The sequence below is a fragment of the Ochotona princeps genome, chromosome 30 (assembly GCF_030435755.1).
Source record: "Ochotona princeps isolate mOchPri1 chromosome 30, mOchPri1.hap1, whole genome shotgun sequence".
Classification (NCBI taxonomy): domain Eukaryota; kingdom Metazoa; phylum Chordata; class Mammalia; order Lagomorpha; family Ochotonidae; genus Ochotona; species Ochotona princeps.
The window spans coordinates 20,169,239-20,193,649 of record NC_080861.1 but is presented as its reverse complement, the minus strand read 5'-3'; the positions used below and the strand labels follow the sequence as shown (position 1 = coordinate 20,193,649).

At 55.5% G+C, this 24,411-nt stretch overlaps 1 protein-coding gene across 2 annotated transcripts in view; it reads left to right on the top strand.

Moving 5' to 3' along the window:
* The window catches only part of ACVR2B (activin A receptor type 2B), a 28,815-nt gene extending 6,955 nt beyond the window's left edge, over window positions 1-21,860 (top strand). For both annotated transcript variants that reach the window (XM_058657209.1, XM_058657208.1), the window contains exons 2-11: window positions 12,948-13,155; window positions 13,433-13,542; window positions 13,679-13,830; window positions 13,912-14,055; window positions 15,915-16,058; window positions 16,241-16,389; window positions 17,641-17,755; window positions 20,706-20,844; window positions 20,929-21,059; window positions 21,484-21,860. In XM_058657209.1, coding sequence (XP_058513192.1) covers window positions 12,948-13,155; window positions 13,433-13,542; window positions 13,679-13,830; window positions 13,912-14,055; window positions 15,915-16,058; window positions 16,241-16,389; window positions 17,641-17,755; window positions 20,706-20,844; window positions 20,929-21,059; window positions 21,484-21,678 — 1,487 coding nt within the window. In that variant the 3' untranslated portion in view covers window positions 21,679-21,860. The remainder of the gene's footprint in view (window positions 1-12,947; window positions 13,156-13,432; window positions 13,543-13,678; window positions 13,831-13,911; window positions 14,056-15,914; window positions 16,059-16,240; window positions 16,390-17,640; window positions 17,756-20,705; window positions 20,845-20,928; window positions 21,060-21,483) is intronic.
* The last annotated feature ends 2,551 nt before the right edge of the window (window positions 21,861-24,411 follow it).

The following is a 24,411-nucleotide window of genomic DNA, read 5'->3' as shown; positions in this document are numbered from 1 at the left end:
TTCTGGACCAGGAGGCTCACCCCCAGGCCCCTGGAGCTTCACTTTAGGCACTCGCTTTGCAGGAGTCTAGGAAGTGCCCCCATTCTACACCCTGGCCCCTACACCCAGACCTTCCTTAGATCCCACCTCACGGAAGCAACGATACCTGGTGTGCGGTGCTGTGTGTTCACTCTGTGTGTGTGTGTGTGTGTGTGTGTGTGTATGCGTTGTGAGGATGTACCATGAGCATGTACTGTACCTGTGCATGTGTGTACAGGGCACTGTGTGTGCGCATGTACTGTGTGTCCTGTTTGTGCGTGTATTCTATGTGCTGTGTGTACTATGCGTGTGTGTACTGTGTGCATGTGCTGTGTGTCTGCATGTACCGTGTATGTGCCGTGTGCATACACCTGTGTACCGTGGGTGCAGTTTGCATGTGCGCTGTGCGCGTCCTGTGTTTACACACTGCTTGCTTGCTTCCATTGGACTTCTTCAAGTCCTGGCTGTCCTTCCGAGGGGGCAGCTCGTCACCCGAGGGAGTGCCTTCCTGCCTCTGCTTGTCACCCTGTCCTGCCGTCGCGGCTGGCTTCTTCTCCCTGTGCCCTGTGTGCTCCTGCGCGAGGTTCAGCTCGCAGCACTGACTCTTGCTTCGCTCCAGGCAGTTTGCCCCGAGTGCCGGGAACCAAAGGCTAGGACTTAGTTCCACGAGCAGATCCTGATGTGCCACCACAACCTGGGCCTTGGAGGACAGCTCGGGGCTGGGAACAGCTCAGTGGCTTTGCGGTGAGCTGGATAGTCGTGAGCTTCATGTTAGAGCAGGGGTTCCCTGGTCTTGACTCATGGAACCTGATGACTCTGGGCTATGAGGAGTGGGCGCGGGGAGCTGGCCTGGGCACTGTGCGACATTCTGCCAGTGTCCCTGGCCCCCGCCCCCTCACTACCATGTGACCTCTCTACCTGGAGCAGTCAGGTCCCTGGCGGAGGCGGAGGTGAAACCTTTCCCTTGAGAAGCACTGGTCTAGAATGTTCCTGGGTTTGAATGAGACACATCCTCAGGGCGGGCCCTCACCAGCCCTGCGGCTGCTGCTCGGAGTGTGAGAGGTTGGTTCAGAACGCGTGGCTCTCCGTGCTGCTCCCTGTGCCCAGGAGAATCCTGGCGTCCTTGAGTTTTCCCAGAAGTGGGTTCGGGTTTCAGGGAGGCGGCAGTTGTGGGTGGCCGGGCAGCCTGCCCGTCCGCACCCGCCCACCCCCCGTGTCCGTCGCCTTGAGCCTGGCACCCGGGCCTCTCTCTCCTGCACGCCCAGAATGTCAGGAAGTGCCTGTTGCTGGGGCCGCTCTGCCTTGCCCCCTGCCCCCTTTCTACTTACCTGGAAGGCGCGCGAGCTGCGTGAGGCGTGCAGGGGCTGCGGTGGGACCAAGCATGCCCTGGCCCCGGCCCCGGAACTGGAGCCAGCCCGCCCTGCAGCTCTCCCGCCAGCCCCGGCGACTGTGGAACTGGAACGCCCAGGCCGGGGACGCAGGGGCAGGGGGACAGCCATCTACTACAGGTATGTGCACAGGTCTTCCCCCTTCCCTCTCCTGGAGGTTGTGCCAGCTGTTCAAGGGCAGTCCTGGGAGGTCCAGGCCGCCACTCCTGGACATGGGGTGGGAGTTCTGGTAGTGGGACAGAGAGGACCCTGTCCTAATTGAAGCCATCCTGGGGAGAGATGCTTTCTGGGGCCTCTGCCTCTCTGCTGTGCTGAGAATTCTCAGGTCACTGTTGGGAGCTGGGCTGGCAGGGGTGGAGACCCCCCCCCAACACACACCTGCTTGTCCTATGTGTACACTTCCCTCTCTCAACTCCCCTCCTTCCTCCTTCCTCCTCTCCTTCCTTCCCCCTCTGCTCTGTACCTGGGTCTCACCGTCCTCTTTTGGGCCTCCTCCTTGGCCTTGTGGTCCAAGCCCTGGCGTTGCTGGTGCTCAGGCTCAGGGTTGCACAAGGTGCTGGGTGGAAGAGATGCTGGCATCTGCTGTCAGGTGCATCCAGGATGGTGGCGGGCCCTATAAGGCTCTGCCCAGGAGGGTCCGACTGACATTGGCTCCGTGCCTTGCCCTTCCTGTTCCCATCATGCTGCGTGCACACAGGTGCCATTTCCTGAGCTTCTAGAGCCTGGCATGTTTTCATTCACAGGCGCGTGACTGCTGAAGTGGGTATCAGAAAAGAAACCCGTTGTGCCGGGCACCTGAGCTGCCCTGTTCCCAGGAATGTGTTCTCTGTTAGAGTCCTGGCCTGCTGGGCTGCGGGGTTTCCTTCTCCCTGGCCAGGTTCTGGGCCGGGGCTGGGCTGTTCTGTGAGGCAGGCTCATGTCCTATTTGCACATGTTCCTCTGTGGACTATTTCAGTTGCACTCTGACAAGCGCCGCAGCTAAAATTAGTCCTGGGGAAGGCGGAGGGAGGCTGGAAACCCAAGCCGTTGGCTGCAGGATGGTGGAGCCCGCTCTCCCAGGTTTGCCGCTGAGCTTTCGGGAGATGTGACCAGCCCAGCTGTTGTCTGTCCGTCTAAGGACAGGGCGGGGGCCCTGTCAGCCTCCCAGACTCGAGCCAGTGGAAGGCAGAGGCCGACTTGGAAGTGGGTTCTATCGAGTGTCAGTGCCAGGCTTCTGCAGTGGTACGCGTTGTGTTCAGGTACGAAGGCGATGCTTGTCATGGCCAGTGTCGCTGACCCCTGTCCTCCTCCGCTGCGACTCGTACAGGTCTGTGGATTCAGCCCCAACACGGCAGCCGGCTACTAAGAAAGCCAATCTTCATGTGCCTGGAAGGGCATTTCCTTCTCAGCTCAATCCTGACACTTGTTTTAGCGGCCCGAGTCCCCTATAAGGCGTCCAGCTTCTCCAAGCATGGAGGCCATTTGCAGATCAAGGCTTGTGCAGCCAAGGCGGGGGTGCTGGAGCTGCGGAGAACTCGGGGCGCTGAGTTCTGGTTTCCTGTCCCTTCTGTACACCTGCAGCCTGCAGGGGTGCTAAAGCAGAGCCCGAAATTCACCCAGAGCTCCTCTCATCCAGGGCTTCCTGGGACCCCACCTGGGCTGGAGCTGGGGGACTAGAAGTCACTTTGGCTCTAACTTCTCTTCCCATTTAAAATGCGTAGAAGTACGCAGATTCATTGGAAACATTTAGATACCAGATAAGACCAGGGCCTCCTTTACCTCGAAGAGGTAACCCTTTGAAGTTGTTGTGTGTACGTGTATAGAAATTTATTTATTTGGAAAACAGAATAGCAGAGAGAGAGAAACAGAATATTCCATCCAGTAATTCATTCCTCAAATGGCCACAGCAGACAAGGCTGGGCCAGCTTGAATCCAGGAGCCTGGAGTTCCATCTAGGATTCCCAAGCATGTGGGCCATCTTCCACAGCTTTCCCAGATGCGTTCACAGGGAGCTGGATCAGAAGCGAAGCAGCCAGGACTTGAAATGGTCACCAGCATCGCAGGCGGTGGCTTGAGCGGCTGTGCCACAACATAAGCCCCTCAAGTTTGTGTATTGGTAACATTTTTTTTTTTTTTGTAAGATTTATTTTCTGTTTGAAAGTCAGAATTACACAGAGAGGGAGATAGAGAGCTCTTTCATTCTCTAAAGACTTTCTAAAGTTTTGTTTATTTGAACAGCAGAATGAGACACACACACACACACACATATGGATCTTCCATCCACTGGTTCATTTCCTCAGTGGTTTCAGCAGCTGGGACTCGGCCAGGTTGAAGCCAGGAGCAGGAATTCCTTCTGGGTCTCTGTCATGTGGGTAGCAGGAACTTAAACGCTTGAGTCATCATGTTCTGCCTCCCAGGGACATTAGCAGGGAGTTGGATTCGAAATGGTAGCACATGGGGCCTGGCACAGTAGCCTAGTGGCTAAAGTCCTCACCTTGCATGTGCCAGGATCCCATATGGGTGCCAGTTGGTATCCTGGCAGCCCCGTTTCCCATCCAGCTCCCTGTTTGTAGCCTGGGAGAGCAGTCGAGGACAGCCCAAGGCCTTGGGACCCTGCACCTGTGTGGGAGACCCGGAAGAAGCTGCTGGCTTCAGGTTGACTCGGCTCAGGCTGTTGCGGTCACTTGAGAAGAGAATGAGTGAGTGGAACATCTTCCTCTCTGTTCTCTCTGTATCTCCTCTCTGAAAATATGACTTTCCAGTAAAAATAAATAAATCTTAAAAAAAAAAAGTGGCGGTTTAACCTGCTTTGGCACAACATTGCCCCTTCCTGAAAACAAGTCATGAGCCAGAGTGAGAGAGAAGCTGGATGGAGAGTAAGACTGAGTTTTTACTTACTGCCCTTTGATGGCTGTGCTGGGTGGGCTGAGCCTGGGATCCCAGAATTCAATCCAGGTATCCCAGACAGTGGCAGGAATGAACCCAACTGTGTAGGCATACGTCTTACCAGGATACTTCAGAAAGATCATGGAAAAATGCAGTTAGGGCCTGGCGCAGTAGCCTAGTGGCTAAAGTCCTCACCTTGCATGTGCCAGGATCCCATATGGGCACTGGTTCATGTCCCAGCTGCTCCACTTCCCCTCCAGCTCCCTGCTTGTGGCCTGGGAAAACGGTCGAGGACGGCCCAAAGTGTTAGGACCCTGCACCCGCGTGGAAGACCTGGAAGAGGCTCCTGCCTTCAGATTGTCTCAGCTCCAGCCATTGCGGTTGCTTGGGGAGTGAATCATCGGACGGAAGATCTTCCTCTCTGTCTCTCCTCCTCTCTGTACATCTGCCTTTCCAATAAAATAAATAAATCTTAAAAAAAAAAAAAAAGATAGATTTGTTTATTTGAAAGTGTTATAGAGAGCAGGTAGGAGCGCCATCTGCTGGTTCACTCCCCAAACAGTCACAATCGCCGGAGCTGGGCCAGGCCAAAGCCGAGCTTCTGCCGGGTCTCCCACATGGCTGGCAGGGCACTAGAGATTTAAACCGTCAAAGTAAAAAAACCTTAAAAAAGAACAAAGGGTGTTCTTTGGGTAGAAAGACAATGCTTCGGGCCCGGTGGCGTGGCCTAATGGCTTAAGTCCTCGCCTTGATCGCGCCACGGGATCCCATATGGACGCTGGTTCTAATCCCGGCAGCTCCACTTCCCATCCAGCTCCCTGCTTGTGGCCTGGGAAAGCAGGAGAGGACGGCCCAATGCTTTGGGACCCTGCACCCGTGTGGGAGACCTGGAGGAAGTTCCAGGTTCCTGGCTTCAGATTGGCGCAGCACTGGCCTTTGCAGTCACCTGGGGAGTGAATCATCGGATGGAAGATCTTCCTCTCTGTCTCTCCTCCTCTCTGTATATCTGACTTTGTAATAAAAAATAAGTAAATCTTTAAAAAAAGACAATGCTTCAGATGGAAGAGCCGAGATACAGAGAGGAATGAACAATGAAATGTAAATTCTCATGGATTTTGTGGGACAGATAGTGTGTTTTTGAACTTGAAATGCATAAAATACGAAGACATCTACCCACTGCTTCGCTTGCTAAATGCTTGACACAGCTGGGGTTGGGCCACACTGAGCTAGGCACCCAAACTGCCTTCAGAACTCCTGTCTGGGCCACAGCAGCCCAGGCACCTCTGCCACCATCTGCCGCCTCTCGGGTGTGCCAGCAGAGAGCTGAATGCAGGCAGAGCCAGGATGGGATCCAGGCACTCTGCTGGGGGATGTTGGCATCCCAAGTGGCAGTTCTCTCTGCTGCCACCACAATGCCCTCCCTCCCAAAGGCTTGAACATTGTGCAAGAATATAGTAAAGCTGTCAGATCATGTTCCAGTCCCAGCTGTTAATGGGCATCGAGGAGAGTGAACTGGTGGACGGAATGTCCCACTCTGCCTTTCAAATAAGAAAGAAAGAAAGAAAAGTCAACGAAAGGGCTCCGTGTGATGGCTCAGTTGGCTTGTCTCCTACCTGTAAGTGCCAGCATCCCCTACGAGCGCTGGTTCGTATCCCATCTGTTCCACTTCCCATGAGTTCCCTCATTGTGGCCTGAGAAAGCATCAGAGGATGGCCCAAAGCCTTGGGACCTGCGTGGGAAACCCAGAAGAAGCTCCTGGCTCCTGGCTTTGGATCAGCTCAGCTCCAACTGTGAGTGAACCAGTGGACGGAAGATCTTTCTGTTTCTCCTCTGTAAAAAAGCTGTCTTTCCAATAAAAATAAGAAAAATCTTTAAGAAAAAAAGTGAAAAAGAGGGCAACATAGAACAGTTCAGATACAGAGAACTAATATCTCGGGTGAACATATATGTACAAATCCTTAGTAAAATTTCGCAAATAGAACCCGTGGGGTGGGCATTTGGTCTGGTACCGAAGATACTGCCTAAGTTGAATTTGAGTTTGGGCTTTGCTTCTGATTCTAGCTTCCTGCCTGTGTGATGGCTGAAGTAGTTGGGTTCCTGTTACCCCACATGGGAAACCTGGATTGAGTTCTAAGCTCCTGACTGCCCTGGCCAAATGCCCAGCTGCTTCAGACATCTGGAAAGTGGACCAGAAGATGGAAAGTCTCTCTCTTTCTGTCCCTGTCTGTCCAGCGGATTGTAAAATACTATATCCTAACTATAGAATGACTATATTAAAGTATTTAAAGATCTATTTTATTTTTTGAAAGGCAGAGTTACAGAGAATTCTTCTATCCACTGGTCTACTCCCCCAAATGGTTGTAACAACCAACGCTGAGTCAAGCGAAGACCAGAAAACCAGGGGATTTTTCAGGTCTCCCACATGGGTGCAGACACTTGGGCCACCCTCATACTGCTTTCCTAGGTTCATTAACAGGGAGCTGATCGGAAGTCAGGACTCGAACAGGCACGCATGTAAGATGCTCGTGCTGTGTGATCACCTGCTGTGCCACAATGCCAGCCCTGAGAGGACAATTTAAAAATCACTCTAAGATAGCCTGTTCACTTTGTGAAGGAGTAGAGACGAGTGGTATCTTGGTAAATGCAGGAAAAGCTAGTTAATCCTCAGAGGAAAATAATTTAGGAATACAGATGACCAAGAAGAGCGGAGATGTTCTTCCAGAGAATTCTTCCTCCTGGATTTCAGGACTCGCTTGAAAGCTGTAACTATTTCAGTGATGCATTCTGGGAGCGTACCCCAGCCGTCCAAAAAGACACCCTGGGGCCATACAGGTTCTTTTGGTTTTTGTTTTTGTCTATTACAAAGTTCGGGGAAATGGCAGACCCACGTGGGCCACTGACTGGGATGGAGAGAGGTGGAGGGGAGATGGTGGGTGAGAGAAATGTCTTTCCTCCTGGGTCTAGAGCGGGGGGTGAGGGGGTGGAAGGCAAGCGTGTCGTTACTTGCATTCAGTAGATGCAATGGCCTGGCTGGGAGAAGTCTCCAGAACCCTTACCAGACCGTCTGCCAAATCTGGCTCTTGCGTAGGTTGGTAGGTGCAGCAGCCTGGTCTTGGGAGACCCAGTGGGTCTCTCCATGAACGCTGTCCCAGCTCTCTCGCTTGCCTGCAGGTGCAGTGGCTTGGTCTATGAAAGCCCTTAACAATCATCTGTATATCTCAGATAAGCCCCCCAACTCTGGTCTGTCCCCTTCTGTCGCCTGCCATAGTCACAGCAGCAGGGCTTGGCACCCCTGCCTGGGGTGGCCTTCCCCAGCATCGTGCGCCAATGCAGCACCACAGGTTCTTAATTTAGGACAAACAACTCAAAAGTTGGAACATACTGTTTCGCGTTAAAGTAGAAACGTTCCAGCTGTCTTTGGAGTGTAGTGGTCTTGGAAAGTTTTGAGCTGACGGGGTCTTCCTCAGGCATGGTTTAACCAGTTCGACGTCTCAGTGCGGTGGGGTTTGACTCACAGCCACGCCACCTTGAATTGGCACGGCACAAGTATATCCTTCCGTTTCCCTTCAGCCTAGTTTTGAATGTTTCACTTCAGATGGGCGTCTCAGTTTTAGGAGAACAGTTCTCATAGATGCTGCTTCTCTCCGGACATGACCAGTTGATGTATTCACTATTAGAATGGGTTTTCCTGTTTGTATGTACACCTCTGACGTGGCTTCAGCATCTTCCCATCCCATATGCAAGGATCCAGGCTTGAAAACATAAAAGGAAGATGCATTTGTATCTTTTTATGATGTAAGGGAGTGGTGCGGGCTGGGTAATTTGTAAACAGTATGTGTGTGGCTCGTGGGTCTGGGGGCTGGGAAGCTCCGGTGGACAGCACCCACCGTGGGTGAGGGCTGCTGTGCCTCATCATAAGGAAGCAGAACAGGAGGAGCCAGGCTTGTCCTTTGATTCATGTATTTATTTAAGAAAGATTCATCCATTGTTTTCTCAGAAAGGTAGAGCTGCAGAGAGAATGAGATACGGTAAGATCTTCCACCTTCTGGTTCACTCCCCAAGTGGCCGCAGTGGCCAGAACTGAAGCTGATCCGAAGCCAGGAGCTTCCTCTGGGTCTCCCACGTGGGTGCAGGGTCCCAAGGCTTTGAGCCGTCCTCCACTGCCTTTCCAGGGCACAAACAAGGTGCTGAATGGGAAATAGAGCAGCTGGGATACAAACCGGTGCCCGTATGGGATGTTGGCACTTGAAGGTGGAGGATTAGTCAGTTGAGCCATTGTGCTGGGCCCCAGACTTTTCCCTTTATAACCAGTTCACTGCCTCCCGAGGCAGTGTCTACATCCAGGCCACTTCCCTCAGGGCAGAGACGACATGGCCAGGGAGCCAAGCAGGTGCCTCAGCTTATACACCTGCTCAGCCACATTCCATGTGGAACTGCAAGGAAGATTTAAGAAGTCAGCCAGGGCAGAGTCTCCTTCATTCCCAGGGTGCAGAGAGAAGATGACCTTGTCTCTAGTCTTGTGTTCATGCAAGCTATGATTCAGGGGGGAAAAAAAAAAAGCAAAGGGACTCGGTGGGAAAACCAGGAAGGCTTCCGTACTGACCGTCTCTGGAAGGACCACGTCCCAGAGGGGAGAGGGGCAGACAAGCTGGTGGGTGCATGGACAGACCAGATCAGCTGTGGAGCCGACATGGGCTTAGCACGCTAAGCCCCCTCCTGGGCCAGTGGTGCCAGTTTGAATCCCGGCTACTGCACTTGTGATCCAGCTGCCTGCCAGTGTGCTTGGGAAAACAGCAGGGGCATGAGGACGGCCCAAGGCCTTGGGCTCCTGCAGTCATCTGGGAGACCCGGAAGAAGCTCCTGACTCCTGGCTTTGGTTTGGTTCAGCTTCAGCCATTGTGGCCAGTTGAGGAGTGAACTACTGAAAGGGAGATCTCTCTTTGTGTCTCTTTTCCATCTGTAGCTCTGCCTTTCCAATATAAATAGATAAATCTTAAAATATATAAGGGACCAGGCATGGTAGCCTAATGGCTAAAATCTTCACCTTGCATGTGCTGGGATCCCATGTGGGCGCCGGTTCTAATCTCAGCAGCCCCGCTTCCCATCCAGCTCCCTGCTTGCAGTCGAGGATGGCCCAAAGCCTTGGGACCGGGACCCTGCACCCATGTGGGAGACCCGGAAGAGGCTCCAGGCTCCTGGCTTCAGATTGGCACAGCTCTGGCCATTGCTGCTGCCTGGGGAGTGAATCAATGGATGGAGGATCTTCTCTGTTTCTCCTTTCTGTATCTGGACTTTGCAATAAAAATAAATAAATCATATATATGTGTGTATATATATATATATATATATAGAGAGAGAGAGAGAGAGAGAGAGAGAGAGAGAGAGCGCGAGAGCGAGCACTGTGATAGCTCAGTGGTTAAATCCTTGCCTTGCTTGCACCAGGATCTCATGTGGGCCTTGGTTGTTTCGCATCCTGGCTGCCCTATTTCCCATCCAGCTCCCTGCTTGTGGCCTGGGAAAGCAGTTGAGAACGTCCCAAAGCCTTGGGACCCTGTACCCATGTGGGAGACCCGGGAAGAGGCTCCTGGCTCCTGGCTTCAGGTTGGCTCAGCTCCGGCTATTGCAGCCACTTGGGGAGTGAAACAGCGGATGAAGATCTTTCTGTTTTTCCATCTCTGTAAATCTGCCTTCCCAATAAAAAATAAATAAATCTAAAAATGGCAGTAAAAACAAATGGTAGTGTGTAAATCACATCTTGGTTTGGAGGTAGGTAGGAAAATAGCAAAATCAAACACAGCAAAACAAAAGCCAAACACCAACACAAAAAACCCACAGAAAAAAACAAACCAAAAACTTACTCAGTAATGGACATCCATACAAGTAACACATTATATGTAATTTGGAAAAGATGACAGCTATTCACTTGAGGCTTTTATACTCTTTGTTTTCACTAAAGATTGATTGATTTGGAAAGCAGAGTTACAGAGAAAAATCCTGGATTTGCTGGGTTCACTCCTCAGATGGCCACCATGGCCAGTGGTGGACCATGTCAGAGCCAGGAGCTTGGAACCCTCTCCTGGTCTTCCTCACGGGGCCGTTTCCCACTGCCTTCTTAGAATGTATTATCAGGGAACTGGATGGAAGTGGAGTGGCTGGGACACGAACCAGCTCCCGCGTGGGATGCAGGCGCATGCAGGCAGAGGTTCAGTCAGTTGAGCCATCGTGCTGGCACCGAGAGCCAGAAAGATTTCAAATAAACGCGGGAGATCCCACAGAACCATCAGGGCTGTGATAGCATCCGAGCGTGGAGTGGCTGATGGGGGTCACAGGCGCAAAGGCAAGCAGGCAACACTTGCCCACGAGGAACACGCGGAGAATTCCTGCAGCTCTTGGAAGAGCAGCCCCGTGGAGCAGCGGGAGGGAGCACTCGGGGCACGGCTCAGAACTGTGCCACGTGGGAATATAAGTGGGACCAGGCCCACAGGCTCCTCAGACCTCTGACTCTTGTGTTTGCTGCCTCGGGTGGGCGCCCACAGGTGTAAGCGTAGGAAGAAGAGCGAGGGGAGGGGGGGTCCAAGAGGCTTTGCTCAGATAGACCAACACAAGCAGCCCAAGTCCAGCAAAAGAGCGTGGAAACCCGAGACGTGGCAAGGTCATGTGCCAGACTGTTACACAGCGCTGGGCATGGATGCATTTCAGAGCCACAGCGTGGGGAGCGTGTGAAACCTTGTTTTAACTCTGATAACTTGAGTGAATTACTTAACCTCTGAGTTATGTAGCATGAGGACTGGACGAGCTGTTTCCTGTTAGACGCCCAGTGCACACCTGGGTAGGGATGGGCGCCTGCTGCCTGTGGAGGTTCCTGTGGGACACCCCAAACCTGGAGCTCTTTGGCTCCAAACCCCCATCTCCTGCCACCATGCTTCTTCCCCCCACTGCATGCTGAGCCCCTCCCAGGAGGCCAGGATTTGTCCACTGCATGAGCTGCTTGCGATGGGACCTTCCTCTGCAGGCCGGTTCCTTTAGGTCTTGCTCCCTGCAATTTTGACTGGGAGTAGGATCTCTCTCTCTTTGTGTGTGTACATGCGTTGCGGTATGAAGTGTGTCTGTGAGTTGTGTTTGCCCTTCTTGGTCATAAGGTGTGGAGCACACAGAAGGGCCGCTTTCCACCAGGCTGGAGGCTACTTGCCATGCGTCCTGGGCGTCCTCACTTGTATCCCCGGAGACGTGCCATTGGAGGCTGATGGCTGTGTTGACTATGACTTGGGGTGCAGCAGGCCTCCAGCCCTGGAGTTGGGGGGACCTTCAGTGCTGGGAGCACAGCTTCCTCTGGCGGGACTGGCTGGCTGGCTGGCTGGGTGGGTTGGGGGCCAAAGGGAAGCCTCCCATGCGTAGGTGCCTGGCTCCATGGGCGTAGGCGGGAGCCCTTGCCTATTAAAAGGCCGAGGTGGCCTTGCTGTTGGAGTTGTGCCAGAGACTATAAATAGCCATGTATGTGAAGAAGCAGAGTTGGGGGGGGCCCTGGGGTCTCCAGCTGGCAGCAGAGGTGGGCTGTGGTATGGCAGGGGCACTGGGTACCACGTGGAGCTTGGAGTCCACTGCTCTGGCGGGGCATGCGCTGTGAGTGACCACCGCAGGCAGCAGAGAGTGGCACAGCTGTAAGTGGCTAGGTGGTGCACAGGGTCACACAGCCTGGCTGTGTGGGCTGCTCAAGGCTGCCTTGGGCTAGGCTGAGATCCTGGAACCCTCGGTGCTCCCTGCAGCCTTGACATTTGGCGCTCCAAATCCTTTCCCCACGGGTCCTGTCCATGGCAGTGGCCTGGGGAGCAGGCCCAGGAAGTCAAGGAGAGAAGGGTAGGTGGGTGGGTGGTGCTGACTCCTGCCCTGTGTCCACGAGGGGTTCTGGTGGAGAGGCCGAGCATGCGCCCGGCTGCCTCCATTACAGGAGCCACCAGGGGAACACGAGGGGCCGAGCTCTCCCATCACAGCTGATGGATGGGCTCCTGAGGGCCTAGGGTTGTGCTGTAGGGGTTGGTAAGGAGGCAGGTCTGGTGAGCGAAGCCACATCTGGAGGAAGGCACTTGCCTAGGCAGGTGACAGTCTGGTCCCGTGCCTGGAGGTTGCTGCAGGTCCAGCCTGGCTGGGAGGACAGCCTGTGTCTGTGGCCACCTCAGCCGCCAGCTGCCTCTCCAGCCCCAGTGACTTGATCCTCTGTGACATCCCGTAGCCCAGGTGTGACTGCTGTGCGTAGAAGGGCCTTGGGGAGCAGGATGGAGGATGGGAGCACCAGGAGAGTATCCTGAGATGGTCCCTGGGTGTGCACCTGCACCACCTGAGGCCGAGAGGAACGGCTAACATGCTCATTCTGCCCCCATCCTTGGGGGAATAGAGCTGGCCTGGAATTAGGCATTTTTATAAACACCACCGTGAGGGCCCTTTGTTCATTTCTGTGGCCTCGGGTACGCAGTCCGCCAGTTCAGCCAGCTGCTCATGCGAGCCCCTCAGTGGTACCAGCTCTCCTGCCTCCCCCTTGCCTAGGCCTGCGGTCCCTGCAGTGGGACAGAGGCCAGGAGGGTCCGGCTGGTGCTGCTGAGCCTGCACGTGGGGTGGAGTCCAGCCTGACGCCTCCCCCCTGGGGTGCAGGCTCCACTCAGCTGCCTCCTCTCTGGGGTGCAGGCTCCGGGCGCGGGGAAGCCAAGACACGCGAGTGCATCTACTACAATGCCAACTGGGAGCTGGAGCGTACCAACCAGAGTGGCCTGGAGCGCTGCGAGGGCGAGCAGGACAAGCGGCTGCACTGCTATGCCTCCTGGCGCAACAGCTCCGGCACCATTGAGCTCGTCAAGAAGGGTTGCTGGCTGGATGACTTCAACTGCTACGACAGGTGTGCTGTGGCCCCGCTGGCCCCAGGGGTCTCAGGGCATCCCAGCAGGTGCCCAAGGTCTGGAGCCCTCCGGCCATCGCACTTGCCAGGCCCCAGCCCTGAGCAGGGGTGTCAGGGAGCAAGTCCTGGCTGCTCCTGTCCTGCCTCGCTGTCTCAGGAGGCACTGTGAAGCCCTGCTGGGCTGGGCGGGGCAGGGCGGGGCTGGGTGGGGCTGGGTGGGGCTGGGAGTCCCACCTGCCTGCAGGCTGAGGGGCTGTTTGGAAATCTTTGCCCCTAGGCAGGAGTGCGTGGCCACAGAGGAGAATCCCCAGGTATATTTCTGCTGTTGCGAAGGCAACTTTTGCAATGAGCGGTTCACCCACCTGCCAGAGGCCGGCGGCCCAGAAGGTGAGGGGCCTGAGTCCTGGGCTCTCCTGGAACTAGAGAGAGCCTGGCTGGTGCGTGGGGTGGTCGTGGCCAGAGGGCTGCCTGGGTGTATGAGCGGGCGGGCTGTGTGACACAGGGCTCCCCGTGTGTCCCCCAGTCACCTACGAGCCACCCCCGACAGCTCCCACCCTACTCACGGTGCTGGCCTATTTGCTGCTGCCCATCGGGGGCCTCTCCCTCATCGTCCTGCTGGCTTTCTGGATATACCGGCATCGCAAGCCTCCCTACGGCCATGTAGACATTCATGAGGTGAGACTGTGTGGCTGTGCCGGGGCAGGGGAGAGGTGTGCAGGCTGAACCAGGTCTACCCAGCCCTGTGCTCGTCCGCAGGACCCGGGGCCTCCACCACCGTCCCCTCTGGTGGGCCTGAAGCCGCTTCAGCTACTGGAGATCAAGGCCCGGGGCCGCTTTGGCTGCGTCTGGAAGGCCCAGCTCATGAACGACTTTGTGGCTGTCAAGATCTTCCCGCTGCAGGTGAGCGTTCCAGGGGCTCCAGAGTGTCCATGGCCACTGTGGCTTCAGCTGGAGCCCCCCCCGGCCTTGGGGAAGGGGGCGGAGGAGGGAGGTGAGAGAGAAGTGAGCCTCCTGAGGGGGGCGCTGCTGAGCCAGCCTGCAGTGACTGGTGCCCGGGTCCCACGCTGCAATGAGGTTTTATGATGGGACCAGGGCTTAGCAATGACGTTTTATGATGGGACCAGGGCTTTGCAAACTGTGAAACACTTGGCCTTCCGGGCCTCCTTCCTCCCTCCCTGCTTCCTTTTTTTTTTTTTTTTAAAAGATCTGTTTATTTTTATTGGGAAGGCAGATTTACAGAGAGGTGTGCAAAGAGATCTTGCATTCACTGGTGCACTCCCTAAGCAGCTGCACTGGCTGGAGCTGAGCCAGTCTGGAGCCTGGAACCTCGAGCTTCTTCCTGGTCTCCCATGTGGGTTCACAGGCCCACTTTCCCGGTATTTCTCAATGTGGCCCAGACCATAAGCAGGAAGCTGTATTAGAAGTTGAGCAGGGCCCAGTGTGTTAGCCTAGTGGCCAAGGTCCTCGCCTTCAAAGCGTCGAGATTCCATATGGGTGCAAGTTCTAATCCCGTCAGCTCCACTTTCTTTTCAGTTTCCTGCTTATGGGCTTTGGGACCCTGGCTTTGGATCTGCTCTGGCTGGCCGCTTGTGGAATGAATCAGTGAATGGAAGATATTCCTCTCTGAATATGTGACTTTCCAACAAAAATTATAAAATCTGGGCCCAGCGCAGTGACCTAGCAGCTAAAGTCCTCGCCTGGAATACGCCGGCATCCCATATGGGCGCTGGTTCTAATCCTGGCAGCCTCACTTCCCATCCAGCTCCCTGCTTGTGGCCTGGGAAAGCAGTTGAGGACAGCCCAAAGCCTTGAGACTCTGCACCCACGTGGGAGACCTGGAGGAAGTTCCTGGCTCCTTGCTTCAGATCGGTGCAGCACTGGCTGTTGCGGTCACTTGGGGAGTGAATCATCAGATGGAAGATCTTTCTCTCTGTCTCTCTTCCTCTCTGTATATCTGACTTGGCAAATAAAAATAAAATAAATACTATATATATATATATATATATATATATATATATATATATACACATATATATATAAATGTAAAATCTTTTTTTAAAAAAAGGTTGAGCAACCAGGACATGAACTGGCATGCCGATCATAAGCTGGCACTGTAGGTGGAGGATTAGCACGCTATGTCACCATACCAGGGAGGGTTCCCCCGTCCCGCCCCACGCTTCGATTTTTTTTTTTATAAAGACTTATTTATTTCATTACAAAGTCAGATATACAGAGAGGAGGAGAGACAGAGAGGAAGATCCTCCGTCCGATGATTCACTCCCCAAGTGAGCCGCAACAGGCCGGTGCGCGCCAATCCGAAGCCGGGAACCAGGAACCTCTTCCGGGTCTCCCACGCGGGTGCAGTGTCCCAAGGTGTTGGGCCATCCTCGACTGCTTTCCCAGGCCACAAGCAGGGAGCTGGATGGGAAGTGGAGCTGCCGGGATTAGAACCGGCGCCCATGTGGGATCCCGGCGCGTTCAAGGCAAGGACTTTAGCCGCTAGGCCACGCCGCCGGGCCCGCACGCTTTGATTTTTGATATCTGAATGTGGCTTCGGATCGGCTCCAGGGCCTCTGGCCTCTCCGAAGGGGAGCCAGGCCTAGCTCTGCTTGTCACATGCTGGGTCTCCAGGTGCTTCTCCGGCACTGGTCTGGTGGCCCAGGGCTCAGCCCCGGCTCAGGCTTCTGGGCCCTGTGGGTGCTGGGGCCGGGGAGGCCAGGGCTTGGGCAACAGGAGCTGAGCAGTGTCCTCCGCCGCAGGACAAGCAGTCATGGCAGAGTGAGTGGGAGATCTTCAGCACGCCCGGCATGAAGCATGAGAACCTGCTGCAGTTCATTGCTGCCGAGAAGCGAGGCTCCAACCTGGAAGTGGAGCTGTGGCTCATCACGGCTTTCCACGACAAGGTGAGCCACCCCCCCATCAGGTGGACCCTGCCTGCGCCCGTGTCCACAGAGGGCCGACCCTCTACACAGCATCCTCGGATCTGCGTGGACACCAGGCTTAGCACAGGCCTCTGTCCTGCTGGCCGTCCTTCCCAGAACTGGGTGCCGGGGCCTTGCCCAAGATCTGTGCTGCCTTCCCTTAGGGCTCCCTCACGGATTACCTCAAGGGGAACATCATCACCTGGAACGAGCTGTGTCACGTGGCGGAGACTATGTCCCGAGGCCTTTCCTACCTGCACGAGGATGTGCCCTGGTGCCGCGGCGAGGGCCACAAGCCGTCCATTGCCCACAGGTACCTGGGTATATAGCAGGTGCCTTCCCTGCAGCGGGGGTGGGTGGGAGCAGGGGGGTGGGAGGACAGCTGCTTGATCCGCTGGTGTTGTGGCGGAGGCAAGTGGACACATGACCTGGCCTTCCGTGAGCAGGTCCTGGGGTCGCCCACGCTGGTTTTCTGGTGCCCTCTGGTGGCCACACAAGAAAGTGCTGACTCTGCAGCTTGGATCTGATGGTTAGCTCCGCCGCTCTCAAATCTTGTTGTATACTCACAAAGGAATCCTGTGAATGTGGCTCCTCTCTGTGGGTGCTTCCCTGGCTAAGGCACACACCTTCCACTGGCTGTGACAGTAACGGCATCCCTCGTCCTCTAGAGAATGAGCTTAGACAAGGCAAATAAGGGATTATTGGGGAAAATTATTTTGAGCTTGCAGATTTTCTCAGAGAGCCTCAGAGACTTTCAGAGTCCTTGAGGTACATTTTGAAACGTTCTTAAAGGCTTATTTATTTATTTGAAAGGCAGAGTGCCAGAGACAAAGAGATTGGTCTCCACCTGCTGGTTCATGCCCCAAATGGCCACATCCACCAGGGCTGGTCTAGGCCAAAGCCAAAGGCAGCAAGCCGTCCTGGTCTCCCACAGTTCGGGCATCCTTTGCTGCCTTCTTAGGAGCCTTGGCAGGGAACTGCATCAGAACCCGAGTGTCTGGGACTCGACCCGGCAACACAAGTCCTAAGCCAGGATGGAACCACGCTTGAGTGTCAACCCCTCCATGGTCACCTTAACAGCAGTGCCCTGTCCGGGTGTCAGGGGTGGCCCTAAGCTTTCTGGCTGTCTTTTACTCCGGTTCTCACAGCCAGGCTGGTACAGGCTGTGTCAGCCCCGCAAAGGAGGAGCTGGAGCCGTGTGTGTGGTGCTGGAGTGCAGAGCGCCACCTCGGGCCTCTGCAGGATCCGCAGCCAGCCAATTTCAAATTCCTGTTGGTATTGGAGATCACGCATCCTGGGCCATCGTGCCTGAGGGGGCGGGGACCAGGACAGGCTCTGGCCAGCCCCCCGGGGTGGGTGTTAACGTTGGCCGCCCTGGCAGCAGCCTCTGTCTGCAGTCATGTCGGGTCTGCCTGCATCCGCCATGCGCTCCGGGAGCTGCTCTCCTGGTTTGGCGTCTGCACTGAGGCACTCCTGGGGCACGTGAGGTGGGAGCCAAGAGGTCAGGCACAGGCCAAGGCCAGAGCAGGTTGTCGATGGCCATCCTGGCCCACTGTCTCCACAGGGACTTCAAGAGCAAGAACGTCCTGCTGAAGAGTGACCTCACCGCTGTGCTGGCTGACTTTGGCCTGGCCGTCAGGTTTGAGCCGGGGAAGCCTCCAGGCGACACCCATGGGCAGGTAACAAGCCGGGGGGTGTGGGGGGAAACAGGAGGGAATCTGGACCGGATGAGGTGTGAGGGTCACCGTGTGAAACAGGTGTCTTTCTCCCTCCGTGGGCGACGCAGGCCTGCGTGCTGGTGTGGCTCCCGCACACGGAGAAAATTGGCAGGAGCTGGGTCAGTCTAGGTCTCCCACATGATTGACAAGAACCGTTGTCTGCTGTTTTCCAGCGTGTACGTGAGCAGGAAGCTGTAGTGGTGGGCAGAGCTGCACCCTGTAGCCAGGCACTCCGAAATGGGTTGTTGGCATGCCGAGCAGCGTCTGTGCCACCGTATTATAGTATAGTATATATATATATTTTTTGAAATTACTTTTTTTGACAACCTTTACATAGTTGATTAGGGCACAGAGGGTCAAGGGCTACAGGAAAGTGGGTAAGACCATTGTTTCCACATTCTCTCTCTCTTTTTTTCTTTTGTTCTGTCTCTGGGGTAAAGGGGGAGATAAAGGGAGAAGCCCCATCCAGCTTCCCACCCATCCCAGGTCTCTGATGTGGGGCACGCTCTGAGGGTCCTGCTCAAGTGGTTTTGAGAGTTCAGCAGTTCTGAATTGCTGCTAATCTTGCCGTTCCAAGCACAATGAAATCTCTCCAGAAGCCACTGGGTGACATAGTCCACCTTAGAGTCTCCATTTGCCCAGATTGTCACTGCCAACACATGACTGGGGTAGTTGATTGATTTGTTCTGTCCTCCGTCCTCTGTTGTGGTCCCAGGTGCCCTCTGCAGGCTCCAATGTACTGCCATATCCTCCATGTGCACCTGGACATGCTGTCCACTGCTCCGTCTGAGCCTGTGAGGAGGCTCAGCTCTGACACATGCACTCCACAGTCAGACCGTGGAACCTTCATGGTTGGGGTTCTGAGATCAGCAGTTCAATTGGAGGGATCCCCAAAGAAACTTCATCTGAGGTCATCCCAGGCTGGACTCTTATGTGTGCTTGCCAGTACAGAGTCCGGTACAGTCCACTGTGCCCCAGTCAGCTGTTGGTTGCCATTGCTGGGTCGGTTCTGTTTCCAGCCCTGTCTTCCACATGAACCAATGGGTCTTGCAGTCCAGCCTGATTCTGTCCAGTACACACTCGGCCCTCCCAAAAACCAGTGGGAGCTGCCGCCTGGTCGGAGCAGCCCACAATAACCCCCACTAGGCCGGCCCCCTGCTCTGGTTCCCATGCTTGCCAGTAGGTACAACGGACTGTTCCAGTCTGTCCTAATTCCCATTCAGCTCTTGTACATGTCAATGGGCACTAAAGTCTGTTTTAACCCAACCAGCCCTACTATCCAGCTCACACACATGCTGGCGGATGCCTTTCTGTCTAGCCACCCCCGTCCCTGTCCTGATTTTCATGCTCTCCAGTGGTACTGGTAACCCAAGAGGGAGGTGCCCACTGTTTCCCTACTGGGCTACTCCCACTGCTGGATCAAGCATTTCCCAGGTGGTTCTGCAGTTTAGCTTGATAGAACTAGGCCCCCGGTGCCAGCATCTGCTATCGGATGCTGCAGCAAAGCCCAACCAACCCTCACCCATTCTGATTTATGTTTGCACCAGTAGGGACAGTCAGCCCAGCCTGGCTTTTCCTTGATCTAGCTCCTATGAGGCCCATAGGTGTTGTAGCCCTGCCTCATCTGTCTGCCCCCATCCCAACCCATGCTCTCTAGTGGGAGTGGCTGTCCAGCAGGGGGAGCCCTCCACATTCCCCCTTCCAGCTTTACCCATTCCCTCCCTGTTTCTTGCATGTGCTGGTTGGGTGCTGCGGCCCAGTCTGGCATGGTCTCCTTCACCTCAGCATTTGCCAGTGGGTGCTGTAGCCTGGCCCGGCCTGGGCCACTCCCAGTTCCAGCTGACGCTGATGAGGGTTATAGTCTAGCCCAGCCCAGCATGCACCCAATCCCAGCTGTAATGTGTACTGGTATGTGTTACAACCAAACCTGGCCCAACCCACTCTGTTCTGGTGCTCGGATTTGCCAGCAGGTGGTGTGAACCGGTTCAGCTTGGTCTGCCCCCGACCTATGCCAAATGTTTGCCAGTGGGTACGGTTCCCTGGCCTATTCTGGACTGCTCCCTATCGTGGTTCGTGTGCTCACCTGCAGGGTCTGTGTCCTGCCAGAGCAGTTTCCCTGGCTCCTCCATCAGAACCTCTCCCATTGCCAGACCTCACGCATACCAGTGGGTCCATGGGCCAGCCCTACTTAATCCACTTCCTGTCCTGGCAGGAACAGTGGCCTTTCCTGACTGGCCTTCAACCCATTCCAGTTCTTACTGTTGGATGTTTCAGTACAGTATATTCTTTAAAGATTTATTTATTTTTATTGGAAGGTCAGATATTCAGAGAGGAAGAGAGACAGAGAGCAAGATCTTCCATCCGTTTACTCACTCCCCAAGCGGCTGCAATGGCTAGAACTGAGCCAGTCTGAAGCCAGGAACCAGGAACTTCCTCCAGGTCTCCCATATGGGCGCAGGAGCCCAAGTCTTTGGGCCGTCCACGACTGCTTTCCTAGGGCACAGGCAGGGAGCTGGATAGGAAGCGGGGCCGCCAGGACACAACCTGCATCCATATGGGATCCCGGTGCGTGCAAGGAGAGAACTTTAGCTGCTAGGCTACCGCACTGGGCCCTGCTATATCATATCATATATTATATTATATTATATTATATTATATATTTTATATTATATTATATTATTAGTCTTGAGATATTTTTGAGTTGCCCTGGTAGTATGATTCCACTGGGCCTGTGGCAGTTGAGCCGTGACAGCCGTGTGGTGACAGCAAGGCATCTTTGATTCCCTGCTGTGAATTGCAAGGTCTTGCCCGCCCCCTCTGGAACACACAGGCTGAGGCTCCGGTGCCCTCGTGCTGTGCGAATCCGTGCAGGGTCAGTGACTGAAGACCCTGCCGTCTGTCCCTTGTCCAGGTGGGCACAAGACGGTACATGGCCCCCGAGGTGCTGGAAGGAGCCATCAACTTCCAGAGGGACGCCTTCCTGCGCATTGACATGTACGCCATGGGGCTGGTGCTGTGGGAGCTGGTGTCACGCTGCAAGGCCGCCGATGGTGAGTGAGCCGAGCCCTTAGGGACAGGGGTCCCGGAGCCACAGGACCTCGGGCTGACCCCCCCTAGCGCTGTCCCCCCCCCAGGACCCGTAGATGAGTACATGCTGCCCTTCGAGGAGGAGATCGGCCAGCACCCCTCCCTGGAGGAGCTGCAGGAGGTCGTGGTGCATAACAAGAAGAGGCCCACCATCAAGGACCACTGGCTCAAGCACCCGGTGAGGGGCGGGAAGCGGCTCTGCAGGGGTGTAGGGAGAGGGCGAGGCAGCTGCGTCCCCTGGGCTCCGGGAGGTGTGGAGAATTTTCTAGAATTTTCTACAATTTTCTAGAATTTTCTGGCTCAGTTTTACCCTCTGGTGCTGCAGGATTGTGGCTTTATGAAGGGCTTGGGCCGAATGTCACTGTGTCGGGTGCACAGCTGCGTCCACCCCCAGGCGGGGCCTGGCTTCTCTGTCTTCCTGTGTTGGGGTTCAGTCTGGCCTTGAGCAGTGCATGGAGGCCAGTGGACTCAGGCTGGGTCCACCCCATACAGCAGGCTTGCCAGTTCCTGGGGGTGCTGCAGCCCCTGGTTGATGGCCTGCAGCTGTGGGGCGGCTGGATGGTCCTAACGAGGGCCACGCCCTCTCCCCACACTGTGTGCAGGGCCTGGCCCAGCTCTGCGTGACCATCGAGGAGTGCTGGGACCACGACGCCGAGGCTCGTCTGTCGGCCGGCTGCGTGGAGGAGCGGGTGTCCCTGATCCGGAGGTCCGTCAACGGCACCGCCTCGGACTGCCTCGTCTCCCTGGTGACCTCCGTCACGAACGTGGACCTGCCCCCTAAGGAGTCGAGCATCTAACCCCGGGCCACGCGCGTCCGTCCAGACTGGGCGGATCTGAAGAAGAAGAAGAAAGGAAAAAGAAAAGTTGTGTTTTGTTTTGGAAATCCCACAAACACCGACAGACACATACAATGCAGCTGCTATTTTACCTTGACTTTTTATTATTATTATAATTATTATAATAATTATTCTTAATGTTATTTTTTTTTGGGGAGATTGGATCAGTTTTTACCAGCATCTCGCTCTACTGTATCGCAAACAGCGGACACGCCAGCAGGTGTTGGGGTGCTGAGCTGTGAATGCCCAACCAGCGCCCTGCTGCAGAGCCTGTGCCGCCTCCTGTCCCCCGGGGCGCCTGTCCTGCCTCCCTCTGTGCCCCCGGAATCTGTGACACCCCACCCACCCATCTCCGGTCTTAGGAAACTTAATGCTGCACTCTACCTAGAGGACCCTTGAAGACTGTTACATCAGAGCACCCCTTCCTGCCCGCCCCGCCCCACCCTGCCCGGGTGGGTGGGTGGCTGGGTGGTCTCCCCTGGACGAATTTCAGAAACCACAGCCGCCCCGGGCCCCGAACGGCCCTGGATCTCCCTGGGGCGGTGCTCAGGGGGAGCAGGGCGTGAGCGGGGCTGGCGGGAGGACCACGCGCGTGGACGGGGCGGGCTCTGGCAGAGAGCGACACTGGACTCGGGCACGCGTGGAGCCGCGTGCGTGCCCTGCTGTGGAGGCTACTTCTCAGGTAACCAGGCCTCGGGCAAGGGGCCGGGGCGAGAGCGCTGCGGGCAGGGGTCTGGAGAGAGCCGGAGCACCGGGCCCGCCTCGGAGGTGGCCGCCCGAGCCCGCGGCTGTGGGAGGGTGGGCGTGATCGGAGCGGGGCGATGCGTTCTTCGTGAGACACGATGGTTGGGGGAGCGCTGGGGGCCCCCCTTTCCTCCTGGAGCAGTTGAGGGACGCGCCCCCCGCAGGTCTGCTGTGGCCAGTGTGGTGACGGGGACTGCCCCCTTTCTGTGGCTCCTGGACTCCGCTTTCTCTAGACCCCTCCAAGTGGTGCATATTACTGAAAAAACCGTTTTTTCTATTCCGCCATGACCTTGCTCTTAGTGAATGTTCTTAATGCTGCTGTTTCAAGATCTGATTTTATTTGTTAATTTATGAAATATGCGAAATTTTTTTTTTTTTTCTCCAAGCAACAACACTTGCATCCACACGTACACACACACAACGCTTTGGCTGTGTGGCTTCCGAGGTTTCAATTTTGAAAAAGTAAAAAAGAATGAAAACTTCACGACCACAGACCACCTCAAACCAGAAATACCTCAGATTTTTCTACTTGTGTAAGTTTTATTATCTATTTTGTTAGTTGCGTTGTCCTGTAGTGAGTATATTTTCATGTAAGTTAGGTTTTACAATAGGAACTTTAAAAGAAATAGAGAAAAAGAAAAAAAAAAGGTTAAAAAAAAAAAAAGGCAATCCCACCCGGCTGGTGTCTTCTGGGGAGTGCGGTGGCCATTCTGTTTCCGGCGCCCTGTGTAAATAGCGCGGGGGGCAGGCAGGTGGGCAGGCAGGTGGGGCGCCTTGGGCGGTGAGGACGGGTTGGCTCGGGTCATGGCTGCTCACACCCACCCCTCCGTGACCCCCCATGCAGAAAAACCTTTTGTCAACACTCTGACTTGGTACGACCCCACGGGGAGGGCTCTCGGGGCTTGCTGGCAGGTGTTTTACCGCTGGTGGGCAGTGACACCGAGGGGTGGCGTGGGAGGCACCTTTTGCCACTTGGCACCTGCTGCCCGCTCAGGGCTCTGGGGGCTGGATCTGGGGCCGGGGTTGTTCTTTTCCCTGGGGATGGGTTGGGGGCTTGGGCATGGGTGCTGGGGAGAGGCCACGGGGCCTTCCTCTGCGGGCTGGTTCTGTCTTCATGTGTCAAGGTGTGGGCTGGCCACGTGGTTATGGCGACAGGTGGCCTGTTCTGGTCTCGGCAAACGATTCTCTCTCTCTCTCTCTCTCTCTCTCTTCTTTTGTCAACTCTTTGGTTTCGTGCTGTGGAGTTTTTTTCTCCCTGGCTTTGAGAATATTTTTCATGGCAAAACGGGCCTTACAGCAGTTGCTTTTTCTTCTCCGCCTATTTCTTTACAAAGCTTTAAGATATTTATTGAAAAGTGCCATATCTGATTTCTTTAGCTTTTCTCCTCAGGCAGTGTGGGGGCGTTCCTGGCTCCTCTGCCCACCACGCCCGCACCCCCACCCCCCCAAGCAGCCAGAGAACCACCAGCCAGTGACCTGACGCCTCCTGCCCGTGTGGGTTCCCATCGGGCCTTGTGAGCCTGAGCCTGGCTCTGCGGGGCCATGCACCTTGTCACCCTGGTGTCCCTTGGGCTGCCGGGGAGGGGGGGAGGAGGGTTCTGGGAGCCGTGGCCCTTTCTCAGGCAGGTGGTTGACTGCCTAGCCACAGTGATGCCCTCCGGGGTGCACTTGGGAGTCCGTGTAGCCAGAAGGGGGCACCACCTGCCGGTGTGGCCCTGGCAGCTCCCCCAGGTACGGGGTCTGTCTCTTTTCTGGCTTGTGTCCTTTGCAGAGGGAGCCGGCTAGGCCGTGGGTCGGCATCCTTGGGGTCATGGGGCCTCTATCTGCTCCTCCTGGATTTCCTGCCACACGCACTTCTGGTAGCCTGGAGAGATGCTGCCTTCGTTTGGTGTACTTGGCCTCCAGCTCTGTGGAAGGCAGGTCACAGGAGACAGGCAGCCAGGGTCCCTG